The sequence below is a fragment of the Nakaseomyces bracarensis genome (genome assembly GCF_045282275.1).
Source record: "Nakaseomyces bracarensis strain CBM3 chromosome Unknown Scaff7_0, whole genome shotgun sequence".
Classification (NCBI taxonomy): Eukaryota; Fungi; Ascomycota; class Saccharomycetes; order Saccharomycetales; family Saccharomycetaceae; genus Nakaseomyces; species Nakaseomyces bracarensis.
Window position 1 is genome coordinate 540,954 of NW_027263968.1, and position 17,985 is coordinate 558,938.

At 34.9% G+C, this 17,985-nt stretch overlaps 7 protein-coding genes across 7 annotated transcripts; 4 read left to right on the forward strand and 3 right to left on the reverse strand.

Moving 5' to 3' along the window:
* Nucleotides 1–963: 963 nt before the first annotated feature.
* TYE7 (Tye7p) lies at nt 964–1,692 on the forward strand (the record flags this gene model as incomplete). The annotated part of the gene is made up of 1 exon (XM_071051867.1): nt 964–1,692. The coding sequence occupies one exon, from the start codon at nt 964–966 to the stop codon at nt 1,690–1,692; it is 729 nt and encodes a 242-aa protein (XP_070907257.1).
* Nucleotides 1,693–3,618: 1,926 nt separating this feature from the next.
* Nucleotides 3,619–4,539, forward strand: RNJ42_01703 (uncharacterized protein; the record flags this gene model as incomplete). The annotated part of the gene is made up of 1 exon (XM_071051868.1): nt 3,619–4,539. The coding sequence occupies one exon, from the start codon at nt 3,619–3,621 to the stop codon at nt 4,537–4,539; it is 921 nt and encodes a 306-aa protein (XP_070907258.1).
* Nucleotides 4,540–5,864: 1,325 nt separating this feature from the next.
* On the reverse strand, nt 5,865–10,793 carry RPA190 (DNA-directed RNA polymerase I core subunit RPA190; the record flags this gene model as incomplete). The annotated part of the gene is made up of 1 exon (XM_071051869.1): nt 5,865–10,793. One exon carries the CDS (start codon nt 10,791–10,793, stop codon nt 5,865–5,867), a length of 4,929 nt encoding a protein of 1,642 aa, XP_070907259.1.
* Nucleotides 10,794–11,514: 721 nt separating this feature from the next.
* Nucleotides 11,515–12,426, forward strand: RPA43 (DNA-directed RNA polymerase I subunit RPA43; the record flags this gene model as incomplete). Its single annotated transcript, XM_071051870.1, has 1 exon — nt 11,515–12,426. The coding sequence occupies one exon, from the start codon at nt 11,515–11,517 to the stop codon at nt 12,424–12,426; it is 912 nt and encodes a 303-aa protein (XP_070907260.1).
* A 742-nt stretch (nt 12,427–13,168) lies between these two features.
* On the reverse strand, nt 13,169–14,047 carry RNJ42_01706 (uncharacterized protein; the record flags this gene model as incomplete). The annotated part of the gene is made up of 1 exon (XM_071051871.1): nt 13,169–14,047. One exon carries the CDS (start codon nt 14,045–14,047, stop codon nt 13,169–13,171), a length of 879 nt encoding a protein of 292 aa, XP_070907261.1.
* Nucleotides 14,048–14,832: 785 nt separating this feature from the next.
* TEA1 (Tea1p) lies at nt 14,833–17,427 on the reverse strand (the record flags this gene model as incomplete). Its single annotated transcript, XM_071051872.1, has 1 exon — nt 14,833–17,427. The coding sequence occupies one exon, from the start codon at nt 17,425–17,427 to the stop codon at nt 14,833–14,835; it is 2,595 nt and encodes an 864-aa protein (XP_070907262.1).
* Nucleotides 17,428–17,604: 177 nt separating this feature from the next.
* On the forward strand, nt 17,605–17,775 carry RNJ42_01708 (uncharacterized protein; the record flags this gene model as incomplete). The annotated part of the gene is made up of 1 exon (XM_071051873.1): nt 17,605–17,775. The coding sequence occupies one exon, from the start codon at nt 17,605–17,607 to the stop codon at nt 17,773–17,775; it is 171 nt and encodes a 56-aa protein (XP_070907263.1).
* Between the last annotated feature and the right edge of the window lie 210 nt (nt 17,776–17,985).

A 17,985-nucleotide genomic window follows, 5' to 3' on the forward strand; every position in this document is an offset into this window, starting at 1 on the left:
ATTTGATACTATGATACTATGATACTATGATACTATGATACTGTTATATTGGTTATGATATGGGTTTTTTTTTTTTATGGCGATATTTTGCACTATTGTACGGTTACTTGCAAGACTCGCTTCTTTTTTTCTTCGTATTTCTAAAAAAAAATAAAAAACGCAAATTTTATTCGATGCGTTATTTTTATTTTCTTTCTTTTTTTTCTTCTACAATGGGAAAAAGAGGCAATTTTTTTTCACTGCATATGGTACTGTGTATGTCACTGCAGATGTCACTGCGTATGTCACTGCGTATATTGTTACTTGTTGGTTTTTGCCAGATCTGGGAATTTTTTCTTTCCCAACCTTCTAGAAGGTCAGTACGTGGTCAGTTGTTATTTTTTCTTCACGTGCTTCTATTTTCGTAGTCCCCTATCGAAACCCATTGATGCAGAACGGAATTTTTTTTTCTTCCAAATGAAAACAAATAAATAATAAAACAACGCACAGAACCATTCGCACAGCACAGAACGATTCACACAGGTATATTTAGTCCGCTTCTTATACTTGAAAGTTTTTCCGTTATTAATTCCCCCCCCCTCTACGCCCTTTCTCTCTCTCTCTCTCTTTCTCTAATATTGCCCTCCGGAACAATTCCCTACATCTGTGTGCGCTCTTAATTTTAATTTATTTAATTCCTCGGATTTCATTTTTCAAAGCCCACGGGTTCTTCTGCTGTGTCTGTGCTCTTCTTGGTGATAGAAAAAACAATGAAAAAAAGGACAAACTCCATTCTTTGTTGAGTTGGAAAAAAAAAATTTTTTTTCATCCATTTATAAAGCATTGTATCTAAATTAGATTTGAAAAGAGAAATGAATAAAATAAAAGAAAACTACTCCTTAAAATAAATATTTTATATAGTAATTAAAAAAATCATAAATAATAATCTTTAAAAAATTACTAACAAAACAACTAAAAAAACAAATGGCTACTGAGAATGATTCTAATTGGGTTAACTGTAACGATAAACTTCTCACTACTTCAGAATCATCTACCTCGCTAGCTTCAGGTTCTCCATGGTTTGAACCCCTGGAGAACATCATTTCCTCGAACTCGAGCTCCAGTTCGAGTGTTACTTCTCCTGACTCTAACTTCTTGATCGATGGGAACCAGAACGATATCTTCTTGTTCAACGTCGATAACTTCGAGTTGTCTAATGATGTCCGTGTCAAGAAGGAGGACGAGGAATTGGCCACTCTCGGTTCTACCACGCCTACGTCCATGTCAATGTCCATGTCGACGTCGAATCCCGGTGCGAAGAAACAGAAGAAGAAAGCACCAAGGAAGAGGCTGACTCAGAACCAGAAGGAGGCACACAACAAGATCGAGAAGAGGTACAGAATTAATATCAACAGCAAGCTGGCTAGGTTGCAACAGATCATCCCATGGGTGGCCAGTGAACAATCTACACTTGAAGTGTTGGAAGGTAACAGGAAAGGTAATAAATCCGATGATATGGACGACCCATTCAGTACTTTCCCAACAACTACTCCAAAATTGAATAAAAGTATGATTTTGGAAAAGGCTGTTGATTACATACTGTACATGCAGAATAATGAGAGATTGTTTGAACTTGAAGTGCATAGGCTGAAAGCTGAACTTGGTACTGTTAAAAAGGAAAACGAAAAACTTAAACAGACTAATATGGCATAACATTTCAAACTATTAAAAATACACAGACCCAAAAACAAAAAAAACTTTTCTCTCTTCTACAACTAAAAACCTTTAAAAAAAATATATTAAACAAACTCCAATCACTATAGACTCAATGAATTAGAAGTCAGGCAATAACAAATAGCGAATTAATTTCACTTTTCAAGGAACGTTCTAGGCTATTCCTTTTGCCAAATAGGAATAGGTTCAATTCATGAAAAGTAAGAAAGTTACTCTTTTTAAAGCTCAAAACTTCTTAATTCTCTTTTTTTTTACAACAAACCGGTATGATAGAATTAGCATTACCGCTATTCACCCTTATTATTTTATTCTATTTTCTTTTTTTTCTTTCACTTCTCAAGGTATTTTGGGATCTTCTTATATTTATAAAGAAGGAAAAAGAACGACTTTTACAAACCAATGATTTTTTAACTACTATTATTCTTCGATTGATTACTTTTGGGAAACTTTTTCTATTAAAAAAAAATCAAACTACAATTACAATTTTTTTTTTATTACAACTTTATGACAATATAAGTTTTTCACTAATGATTTACTTTCTTTTATTTTTTTTGGGATTATAAAAAAAAAATAAAAATACAAACAAAGAAAGAAACTAAAATTGAAATAAGACTTCAATTGTTTTTTTTCCTTTTTTTTTCTTTCAATTTTAACCTGCTTTTTTTACCTATAATATTCTTTACAAGACTATTGCGATGACTACGACAAAATAATCAATTGATGATAATGACTATACTATATTTTGACAACGATCGAAGATCTTTTTTTTTCTTTCACTAATGATTACTCTAATGACTTTATGAACAATTCTTTTTTTTTTAAAAAAAATATTTTCTCTCTTTTTTTGTTATCCTATTCTCAATAAGAATAGATAATAAACTTTTTTGCTGTTATTCTTTAAAATAAATACCAATTACACAAATTATTCCATGATAAATCTTTTCACGTTTAACAAACTTATTATTACTCTCCTTAATAAACTTTTGGGAATACAAACAAAACTTATAAAACTAGGATAAAATTATTTTGTTTCAATTATATATAAGAAAGAAAAAAAAATAAATATATAAAATAAAAATAAAAAAAACAATAATAATAATAATACTACATCTTGCTATAGCAATGACATAATATTATTCAATGTGTATACATTGAACAGAAACACATAAAGTCTAAATGGGAAAGAGAAAAAATTAAAACTGCTCCTGGGGAGGTTCGAACTCTCGACCTTCAGATTATGAGACTGACGCTCTTCCGACTGAGCTACAGAAGCTTTGTTTTTTCTTGTCTGATTCTTGAAAACCAGTAATTTTGTAGTGTAGTTTGGATATCTGCAAAACAAAAAAAAAAGTATAGATAAATCAAATGATATCTTTACGAAAATGATGTCGGCTAGGTTTGTTAAAGATAATGATGAGGGGTCTTATAGTTTATTCCAGAATGTTAATTTTTTGGAGGGGTAATTTTGGGCTTTGCTAAGTAAAGCTAATATCCGATGGTATTCCCATTATTTAAGCAATGAAAAAAAAAATTTATTGTGCATTCGCGTTTCTTTTGAATGTGAAAAAAAATTTTTTTTTCAGTTAAATATTCTAAATGATGCCCTTTCTTATGTCAAATGGATGAAAAGGAATATTTAACTATTATATCTCTAGTTGTTGTTAGATTATCCCTTTGTATTAAAGATAAAACATTTGAGTAAAGAGTTAAAGAAAGGATCATAAAGATTAGGATACCATAGCATTGATTATTTTTGTATTATCTTACATACCATATATCAATCTTAATTCATATTCCTTTTATTGGAGGGGGAATATAACAATAATACATCGAGTAGTCCAGTGAGAATAAATTGGAACAAAATCAGGCAAAACAAAAATAAAAATAACATAAAATTTTAGTGCAATGGATTATGTACCGCCCCAGAAACTGGATAGTAACGTCTATTTTGGATCACTAACTACACTTACTGACCCATTGTCATTACAGCAGAGGAACATCAGGTATTTCATCGGTGTAGATATACCAAGCATTGTATTTGCCAATGCGTACGATATGTTATGCAGGCCATATAATGAGGAGTTAGTTATGGCCAACTTGGAGAATGATATGTTGATGAATACAAATGAATGTCATGACGAAAACACAGAAGAGTTGATCTCGAAATATCGTAGGAACAACACTTACTTGCTGCAGAAATTGCAAAATGGAGGTAATGAAGTATTTGAAAAATATACCACTGCGATGGTAACTCCACCTGTGACTCCAGTAGGTAGTCGTTCTCACCAGAGATTTTCATATCTAGATGGTGAAAAACCGGTGAATGGTGCACTTGGGATGCAAGTAAGCTCAAATACCTTTAATGAATACAGTTTGGATAGATTTAAAATATTCAATGAGTTGATCTCATTGTTTAGAAATACAAATGGAAACGATAACATCCTGGTAGTCTCTGAAAGTGGTAACGATCATGAACTTATAACATTGCTGATATCCTTGATCCTAAAGAAGGATCCTTCCATTGCTATTATGGACGCGCTTCAGTTCGTTAAATGTTGTCGTGTCGTCGATGAGCCTATCCTGAAAGAAGAGCAAATATTCTGGTCTAGTGGCTTGATTGGTTACCATGAGCATGTTAAAACCACAGGTATGTTCTGGGGCCCAGGGTCCTCGATGGGACACCTGGCTGGAAGTCCCGTCAGAACGAACAGAAAGAACAGGAACACAGACTCACAAGATCAAATAGTAAGTCCGACAGCAAAAATAGCCTCTTCTGACGGTTGCTTCCAAAGAAGAATAGCTAGTTGTAAAAGAGTCAGGTTTTAATTTTAATTAGCCCAAAACAATTCTTGACCGAAAAAATTGTTGTTTTTTTTTTATTGTTATGATTGAAGGGCTTCATCCTATCAGTATTACAACTGAGATATTACTCACTAATCGGTTCCTTTTTTATTCTTTATTTCCTAGAAGATATCTTTTAATAATGTGTATGTATAATATAATTGACAACGGTAATTAATACATTAATAAGATAATTAGATTAATTCATTATTTTCAAGGGTATAGAAAAAAAATCATTAATTATATATTAATATGGATGTTAAATATAGATATCGATTTTAAATGTTAATCAGGTTCCTATTTCCAAAAAAGGACCGTTTAGGCCTAACTATATTTCTTCTTCTACTGCTTTTTCTTATATCAAAATCAAGACCTTTGTATTGTCCCTATTTAGTTTAGCTTTAATACACACATTAGTCCACAAATATGGTAATACGATAGCAGCTCCTTGTCCTGCTCTTTTTATTTTAAATAATATAGGAGTTAGGAGCATCAGTAGGACACCAATACTCCCCCTATACTATGCAGTTGACTTGTCCATTCTAAGATATAACAGCGAAATGCTGTTCTCAACAAGGCTTACTAATTGTTCCGTACTATTGGGACTTCATTTTGCTTTTCTGGCTGTATTTCTCTTGATTTGTCCCTGCAGGCCAAAAGCTTTTAACGAACGATCTCAACAACACTTTTAATAAGACAAAAAAAAGAAAAATGGTTATTTATCTTTAGTAAGCTGTATGTAGATACAAAACATTAATTTAACTCGAGATTTGAAATAAATAACATTTGTTAATGTTCAACCAAGATGTTCCTAACCGTTAATTAAAGAAGTTGAGTATAATAAATATTATATGAACTATATCGTTTATAAACGATAAATTTTAGTACTAGGATTTTCTATTAATATGATAGTAATATAAAAAATAATATATAGTAAAAATGATGTCAGTTGCTAAATAATGTACAAACGGTGAATAAAGAAGGTAGAGTGAAGACGGAAAATAATAATAATGATAATAATAATAAAAAAAATTAAGACGATCCAGATCTTCTAAAAAGTCTATATATTTTCATGTGAGGGGGGGGTATACCATAGTAAAATTAGGATAAATACGATGGATTGAAACCAAATAATAAAAAAGTAATCCAATAAAATATTTTGTAAATAAAAGCTGTCCTATTCTTTTAGTACAAAAATTCGTAGTACCTTGATTTACTTGATCTCTCCTATGATTTTTTTTTATTTTTTGTTCTTTTATTTTAATGAAATGAAGGAAAATAGACTAACAGTGTTACATCTATTTTTCCTATTAGTTTGAGGTCTTGGCTAAAATATCGAAAGAGCCAGTACCAACATTGTTGAGCTTACCCAAAACGATTCTTGCAGAAGGTGATTCTAATTGTTCACGTTCGTTGTCTAGAACAGCCTTTGTTAAGAACTGACAAGTAGTTTCGTAAGACATCTTCATCAAGGAAGAGGTAGATGTTTCCATACCTTGTCTATTGAAAGCCAAATAAGTACCTTGTCTAGTCATCATATCAGCAATCAAATCCAAATGACGGAAAGAAACAGAAATAGCATAACGAGAGAAAACGTTGTTAATTTCGTTAACAATGGTGTTTCTGGCAGCTTCCACACCATAAGTCTTCAAAACAGAGGCAATGTCGTTAGAAGTAATACCGTCAACATCAATGAAAGCCTCTTGGTCCCACATAGCTTGGAAGTTGACACCTTCAGTGACAAGTACTCTGTGTCCCTTCTCCGGTTCTGGACGTATACAACGGTCGATGTGTGGAACTTGCCTTATAATAGTCTTTCTGCAAATGTCTTCGACAATGTTGACCATCAGCAATTTCTCAGTGTCAGCAGCTAGTTCTAGTTTGAATTCACACCATTTACCATCCTTGTCATCAAAATTGTACTTGGTGATAAACTTGTGGTTAGTAATAATAGCAGATTGACGATCTCTTTGTTCTTTGTTCATGTTATTGTTAGCATCAGCAATCTTAGAGTCTATTTCATCCATACTGACATCTTCATCGTCTTCAGAATCAGATGATTCAGAGTTAGATTCCATATCAGAATCTAGATCTTCATCAGAGGACTTCTCAGCTTCTCTCATGGTTTCGATCTCATCTTCATCAGGCTCATCGTATGATACTGATTGTTTAGTCTTGTTATGATATTGTTCCTCATCGTTATCCTCATCCATCTTCTTAGTAGAGCCTTCAACAGCGCCCATGGTTGTTTGAGCTTTTGGAACGGCAATACCAATATCTGGGGAAGAGTCCTTCTTTTGTTTCTTGATCTCTTTAACAATTACTGCTTCTAAAGCGCGGAGCAGTTTAGTAGCAACAACGTTTTGAAGTTCTTGTTTAGAAACATCGTATTCTTCGTTATATTCAGATTCATCAAAGAATTTCATGTTAATAACATAAGAACGAGAAGAACCTGCTGTTTCAGTAACATTGACCTTATCAATTACTTCAGATAAGATAACCTTGGAAATAGATTTACAGAAAGTGTCAGCGGTTTCATCAGAAACGTCATTCCAGATAGGTAACGTCATCTGAGGCGTCTTGATAGCAGCAGAGGCTGTCATAATAATTTCTCTCATACGAGGAATACCTAATGTCACATTAGCGGCACCGTGACCAGCAAAGTGGAACGTGTTCAAGGTCATTTGCGTGGATGGTTCACCAACGGATTGGGATGCAATAATACCAACAGCTTCACCAGGATTTATCAGAGATCTCATATACTTCAGTTGCATCAAAGCTCTAAATTTCTTCTCATTGATATTATTGTACTTCTTAAAGGACTTTGATTCGTTGTCCAAGAATAGTTCCAGTTTATCTTGGAAATTCTCAGAGACAGAACCTAAGTACTTGGCAGGGTTGTATTTACTTAGAACTGGGTCATACTTCAAGTCCTGTTTGTAGTGTTTCTCATCTGCATGCTTCTTTCTGTTCTTTAAAGTCTTCTTAGAGTATTTCAAAGCATTTTCCACATCGACATGCTCAACAAGAGCAGAAGGATTGTATTTCTTCAATAGAGCATCATAGTTGTCCAAACAGAAGTCAAATTCAGTCATATGGGATTCCTTTGTCACATCAACAGCATCACCACCGTATAAGAATTGGATCAAAGTACCATCAGCGTCTCTGACACTGTTATCATAAGAAATATGAACACCTTCTAGTTGCTTGGTCAAACAACGTTGTAGATAACCAGATCTAGATGTTTTCACGGCAGTATCGATCAAACCTTCACGACCGGCCATACAATGGAAGTAATATTCTTGTGGTCTAATACCAGAGTAAAAACGGCCCTTAATGTAACCACCTGCTCTAGCATCAGTTTCATAAGGTTTGAAAGATGGAAGTGTCTTACCACTAACCATGACAGGAACTCTTCTACCTTCTAAAGCTTGTTGACCTAGCAGACACATAATTTGCGAGACGTTAACGTTAGAGCCCTTAGCACCAGATAAAGCCATCGCTTGCATAGAGTTTTCTGGAAATTTCTTCATGGTACCACCTGGAACACACTTAGAAACAACCTTGGATGTAATACTATTAACCTTAGAAGAACTAACGGCATCAAGAATACCAGATTTGTTGTTATCACGCAAGATTTCTTCCAAACGCTTCAACAGTTCTGGATCATCAGAAGAGGTGTCCTTGTCCAGGTTGGTAACCTCAGCAGCTGCTTCTCTACCAATATCGACTGATTCTGATAAAATCTCCTTTCTCCATTTATTACCATCTTCGGTTAAACGTAGATCATCCATACCACAAGTGAACGCAGTGGCAGTGATATAGTTGGTGAAAAGTCTACCAAGAACAGAAAGAACCTTTGCGGCTGTTTCTGGTCCATAAACTTCGTGCAGAGAGTGAACGATACCATACTTAGAAGCACCATATTGCGATTTATCTAGGATACCACACAAAAGTTGACCATCCTTGAAAAGAACGTCATTTTCAGTAGAGTGCTTACCCCAGTACTCATTCTTAATCTTGTTAGAAGACTTCAAATTGATACCTGGCATATCTGGCGGAGTGACATTTAATAGAACTGTGGTGATAATTTGCTTACCAGTCCATAGAGGAACAGGCTTGTGGATAGCTGGTGGCAAGGTCACTAACTTAGCTCTGGTAGCATGACCATCTTCAGGACGAATACAGCCATAAATGTATTGTTGGTATTGTTCTCTGGTGAAGAAGCTATCTTTGCTGGTCAACCAAACACCGGCAGAAATGTGATCTTGAATCAAACCTCTAACAGGGGAACCAGATGTTGGTGTTAGATATTGAGAGTCAGTATTGGCCAGGTTGAAAGCTTCAGCTCTTGCATTCTCATTTTGAGGGAAATGCATGTTCATTTCATCACCATCAAAATCGGCATTATAAGCACCTGTATTAGCATAATGCAAACGTAATGTTTTTTCACCAGGAAGAACTCTAACTTTGTGACCCATCATAGAAGCCTTGTGTAAAGTAGGCTGACGATTCATCAACACTATATCTCTGTTCTTAATATGACGGTAAACCTTTTTGTTGAGGGTATGTGTACTTGGGTTTGATGATGGCGTCATCAATTGATTGGCTAGAGCTTTACGTTGTTCCAAAGTCATACCAACCAAAGAAATTAGGGAACCATCTTCATTTTGAATTTGAGTAGCACCAGGCCATTTATCTGGACCGTAAATAATGGCTTGACGTAATTCAGCAATGTTGTAAGAAGTAACAGGTTCTGGGTAGGTAAGCTTTGTAGCGAAAACTGGTGGAACACCGATTTCATTAGTCTCGATGTTTGGATCTGGTGAAATAACAGAACGGGCAGCATAGTTAACACGCTTACCCATCATGTGCTTTCTGAACAAACCTTCCTTCTTTTCCAGAGCTTGTTTAACACCTGGAATAGGGACCTTACCACCCGTATTACCTTGAGCCTTGGTGGAATCAATGAAAGAGTTCACATCATTTTGAATAGTAACAAATGCGTTCATTAATCTACTGAATATTATTCTTCTATCATCAAGAGAAACCTTGTCCTTTTGAAGTGTAGATAATTCATCATTTAGGTCTCTAATCAACAAAGATGTAGTTAAGATCTTTGACAAAAGCTGATTTTGGGCATTTTCATGGATCTCGTCACCTAGCTTAGATGGCAAACGGAATCTAGTTGGTGGAACAACCAACACATCCATGAAAAACATATCAGCCTTGACTAGTTTTTTAGATAAATTTGGTTTTGAATGGAAAACATATTGAAGAACCTGTTGTTCTTTTCTGAAGACAGCACTTAGAATGTTTCTAACCTCAGTCGACAGAATGTAGGTGGAGCCAGTCTTTGGTCTAGATGTTGGGTTTCTGCCAATATCAAATGAATCATCAGCTGTTTCCTTACCTTCCAACTTATCACCTTGTTCCTTCTTCTTCAACATATCACGACGAACAAAACCTCTAACTCTGTTGTTGGTGAGTTGTTTTTCATTTAGAGCAGTTTCAAAAATTTTAGTGAAACCATCCTTCCTGAACTTTGGAGAGTACATACCACAGTTATCACACTTTGGTCTCATCAAAATCTTCTTGTGGAATTCATGGACGAGTTTCTTTCTCTCATCATTTACAGTGGCAGTAAATGTACCCTTTTCAGTGGTTCTACCCTCAGAGATAGCTTTAGCAATAGAAATTTCTACGAATTCCTTACGTCTGGCTTTCAATTCCTTGGCTAATGTAGAAGACATGTCATTCTTGGACTCTTCTTCACCATCATCTTCAATCGCCTCCATGTTGTCGTATGCATTGTCTAATTGAACATGATCAACTTGGTAGGATTCATCAATCAAACCATATTGAAGTAGCCTCAATTTACAGGCATAACGGTGGACATCTAATGACTTGAGTTTGAAGTGATGACAGAATAAACATGCAGACCTCAAGTAAATGTACAATTGATTGAAGAATAATGGGTTATAACATGGAACAGGTAATTCAATGTGACCTTGATGACCAGGACAGAATTTTTCATCAAGACCACAAGTACCACACAAGTTCCTTAGAAAAGCACCCAATGCCAAATCGTATAGACCACCAGCAATGGGATGACCCAAGTTATCCAAAACTGTAGGATTGGTAATTTGCTTTGCAGATAGGTTTCTAATATCTTGAGAGGTCAAGATACCGAAATCAACGGAAGTGATCTCAGAACCAACTGGCTTAGAGATATCCATTATTGATTACAATACTTGATTTTTTTTTTTGTCTTTGTAGTTCTCTAGATGTTTACAATAATAAGATATCAAATCTCCTTTTCAAGTAAATAATACCTTAAAAAAAGCTTAGTTTTTTGTTGTTGTTGTGTGTTTCTTTTCCAAAATGAAATAAAAGGCTAAAAGGTTTAACTTATAATATATTCAAAACCTTTTTACTCTCCTTGATTCAAAGAAAAAAATTTTTTATTTTTTCCTAAAATTTTTTTCAATAGGAAAGCCTCTTTTTATTAACACCTGAACAAGCTTCTCAAAAACAGGTTTATAGTATACAAGGGACAGATGGCTTCTTATTTCGATCTTCCAACAATTAACTAATCCCGAATTGATTAAATATAGCGATGAGATGCGATGAGCTTATTATTTTAATGTTTTTATTAGAGATGCCCATTGAAAAAAATAAAAAATTTTTCGCTGAAAAATTTTTCTTCCAACCCGGGTAAGTAATCCTGGGTAATGTTTGAAAAAAATTTTTTTCAATTTCTTTTCAAATTGATGCGATGAGCTCATCGCATACACAATAAGGAACAAGCATTATAGATTATTGAACAAATTAGCCCATAGATGTTTCCAGCCTTTAGAATTTAAGATTGGTATATTATCATTTAGAATCAAGAAGAAATTTTATATAAAGACGAACAATACCACGATTGGGATTTTTTTTTTACGGAAACATATATAAATGGTACAAGTTAAGAGACCTAGCGAAGAGCACAAGCTTCACTTCATTAAGAGACACAAGAAACAAGTCAAGAACCCAGTTGATGGTGAAACTGGTATTTCCAAATGTATACTTCGTGTCCCTTTTGCGATGTATGTGTCGCTGGCACCTATGTACCTAAAGGATGCCAAGCAAGGTATAATGAGACAACACCTAGATCCTATGATTATGAAATACAATAGCAAAGTAGGCGGTGTTGTCCTTGGGTATGAGAACCTGGAAATAATCGATGCCGATCCATTGAATGAAGACAACGAAGACGAAAAGTTAGTTAAGATAACCCCTGATACTCCATTCGGTTTCACGTGGTGTAATGTTGATTTTTACATTTGGCAACCACAGGTAGGCGATGTTCTAGAAGGTCACATTTTTATACAATCGGCCTCTCATATTGGTATTCTTATTCACGATGCTTTCAACGCCAGTATCAAGAAGAATAACATACCGGCGGATTGGACTTTCGTACATAACGAAGACGAGGAACAGGAAGAGCAAGCGGAGGATGAAAACAGCAAATCTAATTATAACAATAGATCTTTAGGTCACTGGGTTGATTCTAACGGTGAGAATATCGATAGCAAGATCAAGTTCAGGGTCAGAAGTGTCTACACTACAGGCAGAGTTATCTCTGTGGAAGGTACACTACTTGAGGACCCATCTATATGGGGCCAAGGGCAATCACGTTCTCCAGCCGAGAAGTTGCCAGTGGTGTCAAACAAAAAGATCATATTCGATGATGAGGTATCCGCTGAGAACAAGGAAACCCACCAGGAGTTGGAAATACCAGATGCAAAGGAAGACAAAGAAGGTGAGATAGTCTATGAAGACAATTCTAGCAGCAGCTCCAGTGATGACTCTAGCGAAAGCGAGTAAAAAGAATGAAATATAACATGTAACACTCACAAAAAAAAAAAAAGAAAAACAAACTAATACCTTATGCATGAACATTTTTAAAAAGCTTTTATTTTCCATACACAATAAAATTGATTACATAAAACAATGTTATAATTTGGTATATAAACAAAAATGTATATTAGAACTAATAGATCACAAACTTCTAATAAAAACTATAGTCATAAATATTTTTTTATTTTAACATTTTGTTTCTTAAAAAATAAACAAACTTAACCAAATTAACCCGTAAACATTTAAAACAGCTTTATATCAATATAAAAGTAAAGAAGTATTAATATCATAATACCAAAAAAATAAAATAATGTAAGACTATAAAATATAAGTTTTGTTAACAACAGTAAAAAAGTAGTGAAATTCTGTAACCCAAATATAAAACTAAAATAGAAAGAATAATTTCACAGTAATAAGAATAATAAAATAAAAGTAATAGAAAAAAGATATTACCAATGAAAAATAAAATAATAAAAAAAAACCAAATCAATATTGTAAAACCAGATGAACCCAAGAAAAATGTAAAACCGATGGAAAAAAGATAATTAATTATTAATTTTTGAAAAGTCATGATGCTCTCCTATTGCACTAGGGGATAAATTGAAAACAAGGATTAATGAATGAAATGAATGATAGTGAAACAAATAGAAACCATTAGTATGAAAATGAAAAATGAAGCTTGCTGTAAGATGGAAAAAAAAATAAAAAATCATAAGTACTTTTCGAAGTTGGAATCATCCAACCAGTTTACCTTTTCAAAAGCAGCGTAAAGTCTAGAAGCCTTGTTGACATCTATTCTACAAGCCTTTTGAGCATCAGTTCTTCTAAATGGAAGTCCTTTCCTTAATTTTTGAACTTTCTCTATGAAGAACCTTCTCTTAGAATCTAGATATAAATCACATGGCAGTCTCAAAGTCTCAGCTAACACCAACTCTGCAGGGTGTAACTTGTCCTTTAAGGGATCCTGTGACAGATCCATTGATGAACCCTTCCATTCAATCTTCAAACACTTGTTCTGGTTTGGAGGAAGTGTCGACAATGGGGGCGAATAGTCAACCAACTTAGACCACGACATGTTAGGAACATGTTGTGTAACAGGGATTGTAGAAGCAATAACTTGAGGAGTCGTGGAAGGTTTCTTCACTACGGCTTTAGACGTCGTTATAGCAGATTTCCTAACTCTAGTTTTATCACCAAGAGCCAAATCTCTTTCCTGGATATCCAGGTCAGCACGGTAGTTCCTACGAGGAACTCTTCTTCTGGAGCTTCTCTCTGGTAAAGTCTTTACCGGAACACTTGAGGAAGACCGTGGCGAGGCAGAAGGTTTATGCTTGGTTTCAACAGAGTTGTTAATGTTTCTGTACTGAGCCAAAAAATCAAAAGTCGCAGTAAGTAAAATTGAGTCATTCTGGTGATAAGGAGTAACAACAATCCCAGATTTCTCATGATCCTCCTCCTGTATGAACCGAGGAGACATCGGAGGAGAAGGAATCAGAATATTCTCCAACACAACATCGTGTTGTAAGAGTAAAGACTTAAAAGAACCACTCAATTGAGCTTGTTCTGGTCTAGGCGAGAACAATACCATCTTTTATTATTATTTTTTTTTTTTTGAACTACAAAAGATTTTTGTTCTTTTAGTTTGTATTAGAGTATATATTATTATAACAAGAATTTTCAATGCATCCTTTTTAAATAAAATAATTTATTTTAGAAAATCCCACTATTTATAGTAAGTCATCGCCTATTTTTGTGCTAAGCTCATCGCAAATTTTTTAATGTTTGTTGTTATTTTTTTTTTGCCATATTTTTTTTACTGCCTTTCACTACCCCCTACACCACTTTCTGAGCCAAACTCACTCTTTAATACAAGAACAGAAAAATAAGCTCATCTCCACAGAACTTCCCGCACAAACTGACGGTACCTGTTTTATTGTTGGTGCGAGTCACTTCGCCTATCTTTATCAGTTCAAGAACAACCGTGTGCGGGATTTTCTAAGGGATATACTGTCCTTTTCTGAGCACAATGTCGTCCCCCCCGCGTCGGCATAGAAGAAGTCGCACCAGTGTTTTTTGCTATAAAAAAAAGAAAGAAAAAAAAGAAAGAAAGATGGGAAAGGTAGTGAAATCAATTGGTGTGGAGTGTGATGCGGTGGTTTCTGTGTTTGAAAGCCTTGATGGACCACGAAAAGGAGCATAAGACGGATAAAAGGCATTAGTAATTGAAGCCGGGTAATACAATTGATTTACATGTGATTTTCGTTTCTTTGGCTATAGGACATTAATAAGATGTATATCTTATATTTATTATTAGTATTTTTGTTTTTTGTTTTGTATTTTGTTAAAAGGCAAATCTATTATTTCTATATAATTCTATCGTTTTGTATGCATGAATAATGTACCTGTGTGCTTTTTGTTCTTCACCTTTGGAGTAGCTCTTGCAAGATGTGCGAACTTCGGTGGGGTCGGGACCGGATCGTATGCAGAGACTGTATTCTCTCTTGAAGGAGCGCTCGATGGGTTTCTTGAATTGTCTCTTGAGATATCTCTTGATTGTGTCACGGATACCGAGGGTACAGGTGTAGGTGTAATTGTTGACCCTGTGGTCAATGTACTAATATCGTTCATTTGTGGGTTAAGGGCAATGTTATGGGCGATAGGGTGGCTCATTGGCGGGTTTATTGGCGGGTTTATTGGCGGGTGTATAGGGATATCAACAGGATTGTTGAACGGGACCTGAGGATCCTGTGGGCCCGAGCCCATCAGATCTATTTGTTCAACACTGAAAAAATCTCTGATGATATCATCAATCTCATTACTCAAGGAGAAATCGTGTGTGTAAGTAACATCGTTGTTCACCTGGTTCAACGGATATAATGAAGGTCCCATATCAAAATTGAACTGGTCGATTTCTTGGTCTTCTTGCACTGCAAGCGCTAATTCATAGGTCTCAGACAATTCATTCTTCAAGATATTATCAAAGAAACTTTTCTGTTTCTTGTACTGGACATTCTTATATGGGGAAAGTGTTTGTTCTAAAAAAGACTTCAAACAAGTCGATGCAAGCAGACATGCATATAGTTGGAACAAAGTTGCCTTCTTAAATCCGCCCATCTTCGATTGGAAGTTCCCCAATAAAATCTCTAATTGTCCCACAAGTGTTTCAATTAATGAGAGGAACTCCTCTGACTGCCTCACAAATGGTTTATTGAATGTCATCAAAACAATATAATAGTAGTACCAAAAATATGAAATAGTAGGATCAGTGGTGATATCCTTGTCCTTCAAAGTTTCATCGTTCCATTGTAAAAATTCTGGTAACGATTGTTTCCAACACTCAACTTGAACATTGAACCCTCTCAAGAAATGAACTTTGCTCTCCATGTTATCTGACTCAATAAAAATTTTAGAGGTAAAAACCTGCACAATTCTCGAAAGAACTATGAGATTTTTCAAAGGCAACGATATCTGAAGCACGTGTCTGCCAACGAAACTGAACTCCTCCGTACCTTCAACCTCAGGTAGCTCGTCTGATTCTGGAATTGTAGAGTTACTCACACTTAAAGTAGAGTTTCTACCTAACATCAAACAGATGAAATGGTCTGCGATGTAACAACCCCAATATATACGTGAACGAATCTCCAGTTCACTCTGCGTCAAATTCTCGTCAGAATCATCATCGACATGCCATACCTTGGGATCTAATTGGAAACCCATAGCATAACCGACCCTTATAGCCAGTCCAGAAAAATACCATGCCATTTGCATATTACCTTTCCCCAACTCATAAAATGCCAAACAAAAGAGTGCTTGAACTGTTGTTATCGTAGCAACACTTTGCTCATCAAAAACAATCTCTAGTAATGCCTTTTTACTCTTTTCGTAATAGACTTCAGATAGGTCTCTAAGCTCTGGGGATAGACGAGATCCTATGGCACACATAGAATACACTAGTTCTTCCGAGCAGTATTGTGAATTTTTATAATTGTTTTCAGCATGAGCAAAAAAACCATAAAGGAAACTTTCTCTATGAACAAAGATAAAATGTCCAGGATAGAGCCACTTGTAGAAGTTTGATAGGGACTTGATGATTTTATAATCTGATGTCAATAAATTCCTCGAGGCACCCTTCGTATCATTATTTCTAACAATAACTGTTGTCTTTAAATCAGAGATACGTTCCTTTAACTCTCCACTTAGCCCAGTGGATGACCTACTTGAAGACAATAGAGAAGACACTGACAGAGAGGAGTTCGGCTGTGTTAACCTACCTGTTTTATTAGTACTGTCCATATAAATGCTACCTTTAACGAAGGATTTCCTAGGTTTCTCAGTAGAGCTATTTGGCTTTTCCGAGCTTTGTGGCTTCACTGTGCTCCCGGCTTGGGACAAATTGTCACGAAAAGTCCCTAGTACAGGAACTTTGTTATTCACCTTAGGTGCTTCTTCTCTTTTTAAATCTGGAGAAGATTGTCTAGAGATCGGAGAAGCTTCACGTATTATATCTCCAAGTTTCATAGAGTCTAAAATTTCATCTTTATTACCAGGTGCAAATGATTCAACTAAGTTCCTCATCGAGGTTTCTAGGTTTGCTATATGCTCCTCTAAAGATGTCACATACGAAGTAGTATATCTCTTCTTCCTCAAATCTTGCTCATTAATGTTACAGACCAATTCTAACCTCTTACAATTAGCGCAAGGATAATCTAGAGTACATTTCTTCCGCCTCTTCCTACAGTTATAACACGCCAGTCTTTTCCTTTTAGGTTCTTCTGATCCACTATTCGTTCCAGAATCGATATTAACCTTATTGTCATTAGTCTTTTGTCTCTTTGATGCCTTTAAAGGAAAGGAATCGTCGCTTACTATCTTCCTCAAGAATTCTAGTTTTTGAGCATCCGTTGGATCTGATTTCATTTCACCATTAACCTGGTTGTCTTCAACACGATCACTAACTTCGTCAATCATTAGTATAGTACAATTGCTATTGTATCTCTACTTTTATAACTTCTCTGCTTCCCAAAGTGTTTTGCTTGACGGTTTTATTGTTATGAAGACAAAGTGCCTTCTTTTTACCCCTTATTTCAGTTCGAGTAGAATACTTAATCCTTCTTAAATATTGATTTTCAGCAAACACAACCTAAAATGGAAATGGCAAAATATATGCTATATTTTTATATTTTATTTTATTTTTTGACACAATCTCTTCTTAATGCTCATCGATTTTTTTTTTATTTTTTTTTTCCAGTTCCTTTCCCTCTCAACTTTCTCCGGCTGCATTTACCATTCATTGTTTATGAAAAAGAAAAGCATTAACCATCAGCTGATAATGCTTTAAAAACAAAAAAACTTTATCTTGTTTCGGGTGTCTGTAATTTCTCTAGGTCCGGGTGATATATACATTTTTATTTTATTTCTAATTTATTTCAGATTTTTTTTTTTATTTTTTAGGTGTGCGAAGATTATATATTTCCAGATTATACAGACGCACAGTAGAATCACTCATCGTACTTTACGTATAGCGAT